This window comes from Octopus bimaculoides, chromosome 10, assembly GCF_001194135.2.
Source record: "Octopus bimaculoides isolate UCB-OBI-ISO-001 chromosome 10, ASM119413v2, whole genome shotgun sequence".
In the NCBI taxonomy this organism is placed as follows: domain Eukaryota; kingdom Metazoa; phylum Mollusca; class Cephalopoda; order Octopoda; family Octopodidae; genus Octopus; species Octopus bimaculoides.
This window is the reverse complement of record NC_068990.1, coordinates 14,986,498-14,990,578: the sequence shown is the minus strand read 5'-3', so window position 1 is coordinate 14,990,578 and position 4,081 is coordinate 14,986,498. Positions and strand designations below refer to the sequence as shown.

The following is a 4,081-nucleotide window of genomic DNA, read 5'->3' as shown; positions in this document are numbered from 1 at the left end:
TATATTTATATATTAGAATAGTGGAAAGTACATGTCCTCAGTGCCATGCAGTAGAGAGAAATTCATAATTGTGATACTGCAAAGTAAATTTCAAACATAACCATGTCAAATATGACATCTGGTTTCATATAAATACACCATAATAAATAATAAATTAGTCTTTATCAATATTGTGTTTCCTGAGATTGTATAATTTCACAAGTAGAGTTCATTAAAACTCACCTTAAATCTCTTATTCTCCCCACCACTGAGAATAACATCAAATTTAGCAACACCTTTGGATCGTAAGAGATGAATAGATGCACCATATCTTAAAGCATCACCAACAAACAATGTTACTGTGCGCTTGTTATCACTTGCAGCAGGTTTCCAGCCTTTGAAGCCAGGCCGAATAACATCTGGATTTTCATCATTGCTTGACAATTTAATGTTCCAGGCCCTTATTAACGAGGGATCTTCCAAACCATCGCTAAATACACACCAGGATTCTAAAAAGCAATATCAATAAAGAAAATGCAATCAACAAAAGACCATTATATTCATGAGAGTTATAAGAATTTTCAAGAACGCTAATATTTCTATGTAAGAGAAATAATTTACCTGTTTGTGTTGTTATTTGTTGTGTTGTTGTAGGAATAGGTGTGGCTAAAATTTAAATGAAATAAAACAAATTTTCATTTACCATCTATCATATACAGTTCATAAATATATATATATTATTTCATAATGTATTGTGGTCCAATTTAAAAAACAATTATGTATGTTACAGAAAGTGTTTTTCACAATATGTGTTTAATATATGTTAATTAATGTATATCGTCACTTACTTGTTAATAGGGGTGTTGTTGTAGGAATTATTGTTGTTGGAGCTAGTGTTGTTGCTATAAGAACAAATAAGAAATATTATAATAAATGGTGCTAGGTCAAATAGAAAGAATGAAAACACATAAACAACACATCAGGTATAGAAATAACAAATATTATAATTATCATATGATCAATGATTATGCACAAAGATGACATTCCTAATAAAATATATTTCGTTTTTATAATCATTATCGTTTCACAGTAAACAGTCTACAGATGAATAAATATTGTAAAAATCACAAAATTTAGATGACAAAATATTGTTTAGCATTGAATCAATGCATACTTACATCCTGATTCAAAGCATCCATTAAAAGATACTGTGATTAACATTCTGCGATTTGGTGAACCGGCTCTAAAATGGATTTTCACTGTGTTTGATGTTGTACCAAATGGAATCTTAACGATATCATCCTTTGCATTATTCTAGATACAAAAAGAAATTGGAAATGGTGACAGTTTAAAAGAAAATGTATTATTACAGCAAAATATGTGAAGAAAAATTGGCATATATATATATGTCTGTGTGTGTATATATATATATATATATATATATATATATATATATATATATATATATGTATACCAGTGGAATTACCAGGTAACACCTGGAAAAGCAGGTGTTATTTCCAGTTTCCATTCCCATTTTAATTCCGCTTCCATTCCTATCCCCAATCCTACATCAATATATAAGTTTTAAAATCACTTCAGTGTAATTAGGCCATTAAATATGTTAATTTATTGCTAACAATAGGTATTACAAACTATTATTACGATTTAAGGAATGTTCTAATATTATTTTAACAAGCGAATATGTATCAGAATTTATTAGATGAATAGATAGATTTACAAATACATTGACAAATAGTCTGTGTGTCGTAGCTGGCACTGTTGTGTATTGTAGCTTATCATAGCAGATTTGGAAACATGTTACAGCCCCCCTCCCTAGGGGGCCCATTATAAATTTTTATTGAAATCCAATTCACCTGGATGTTAGGAACAAATTTTTATTGAAATCCAATTCAACTGGATGTTAGAAACAAATAAAAAGCAATATCGTATTTAACATGGAAAATTATTTCAATATACCAAATATGACAATTTTGACGTAATTTTAAAATCTCACAATATGTGACAACCACAGGGAAGGCCTACAAAAGTAGAGAGGCAGACAATTATAGGACATTACGCACACACACACAAATTTACAAACGTACACAGGTAATCATAACTTTAAAATGGTGTATAGTAGACATTTGTATGCATGTATATATATATATATTCATATAAAAACGAATAATAAATGAGTTTATGCATATATACGTACAGGTATGTGCATACCTACGTCTACCTGTATATATAGGTGCATATCTGGGTACAGGACATTGCAAAGAAAACGTAGACAAGAAAATAATAATAACCAGAGTACAGAAAACATACAAGCCACATAGAGAAAATTTTCCTTCATCAGCTACCCCCGTTTTAACACCGGCATTTCGAAGAGGCGGGCAGGACGCATCATAAAAACGGCTCTTCCCATGGACCGCAAATTAAATTTGTATACACAAATTAAACCTGTGCCATGGAGGAATGTAGTGGTGGACAAAAAACAAGACAGAAAAATAAACGGAAAAGAAAACAAGACAGGAAAACAAACGGAAAAGGCTATGCGGCCAGATATGAAAAATTATGTGTATATGAACGCTGTGAGGCACAAACTTGAGAGTGGGGACGAAGTAAGTTCGCGTGTTTGCCCGACGATAGCCAAGGAAGAAAAGGATTAGTGACCGGAAGCATGTGACCATGCAGGGGTAAGGGAGAGAGAGAGAGAGAGTGGTAGAGGGAGAACCAAAGGGAGGAAGTAGAGGAATAGGTGGGCAACGAGAGAAAGAGAGGAAGAGGGGAATATAGTAGTAACAGATGGAAGTACGAGGGGAGAAAGAGACAGATATAGTAGTAACAGAAGGAAGAATGAAAGGGGTAAAGAGAGATATGTAGTAGTAACAGAGGAAGATATACATATATATATGCATGAGTGTGTGTGTGCCTGTGTGCACTTGCGTATGTGAGTATGTGTGTGTGAGTGTGTGTGTGTTTGTGTCTGTGTGTCTGTTGCTGTGTTGTATCTGTGTATTTACAAAAGTATGTTTGCAGCGTCATGTGTATATGACAGGTTTTATTAACATTACTGTTCCATTCACACCACAGTTCTCACCTTCACTGATATAACTCATCCTCTATCTGTCACTACCTCAGATTTATACTTTTTTGCAACCTTCTCATTTTATCACGTGATATGCCCAATGCCCAGGTCAAAACAGAGGGCGAAACATGGTGCAGTCTTCTGCCAAGCCATTTCCTTTCAAATTGCTAGGGCCATAACAGCATGGAAAGTGGATGTTAAAAGATGATGATGATGAAATAAATATATATATATATATATATATATATATATATGTATGTATGTATGAATGTGTGTGTAGTGCAATACTGTGTTATGATATACTATATCAGTCTTATACAGTGGAAAGAAAATAAAACCAATAAGGCTGTGAAATTAATTTCCAACATAGACATGTTTAAAATGGCATCTGAATTCATAAAAATATACAATGATCAATGGATCAGTTTCAAATGAGATAATATCTTCAGAACAAAATTAATCTCATTAAAACTCACCTTAAATCTTTTATTCTCCCCACCACTTAGAATAACGTCAAACTTAGCAACACCTTTGGATCGTAAGAGATGAATAGATGCACCATATCTTAAAGCATCACCAACAAACATTGTTACTGTGCGCTTATTATCACTTGCAGCAGGTTTCCAGCCTTTGAAACCAGGCCGAATAACATCTGAATTTTCATCATTGCTTGATAATTTAATGTTCCAAGCCCTTATTAATGAGGGATCTTCCAAACCATCGCTAAATACACACCAGGATTCTAAAAAGCAATATCAATAAAGAAAATGCAATCACCAAAAGACCATTATATTCATGAGAGTTATAAGAATTTCCAAGAATGTTAATATTTCTATGTAAGAGAAATAATTTACCTGTTTGTGTTGTTATTTGTTGTGTTGTTGTAGGAATAGGTGTGGCTAAAATTTAAATGAAATAAAATAAATTTTCATTTACCATCTATCATATAGAGTTCATAAATATATATATATATTATTTCATAATGTATTGTGGTCCAATTTAAAAAACAAT

At 32.4% G+C, this 4,081-nt stretch overlaps 1 protein-coding gene across 1 annotated transcript in view; it reads right to left on the bottom strand.

Annotated features, from left to right (window-relative positions):
• Window positions 1-4,081, bottom strand: part of LOC106875008 (uncharacterized) — a 196,187-nt gene that overhangs the window by 100,795 nt on the left and 91,311 nt on the right. Inside the window, exons 82-87 of the mRNA XM_052971235.1 lie at window positions 3,925-3,969; window positions 3,547-3,812; window positions 1,158-1,293; window positions 828-881; window positions 601-645; window positions 223-488 (exon numbers count right to left, since the gene is read on the bottom strand). Coding sequence (XP_052827195.1) covers window positions 223-488; window positions 601-645; window positions 828-881; window positions 1,158-1,293; window positions 3,547-3,812; window positions 3,925-3,969 — 812 coding nt within the window. The remainder of the gene's footprint in view (window positions 1-222; window positions 489-600; window positions 646-827; window positions 882-1,157; window positions 1,294-3,546; window positions 3,813-3,924; window positions 3,970-4,081) is intronic.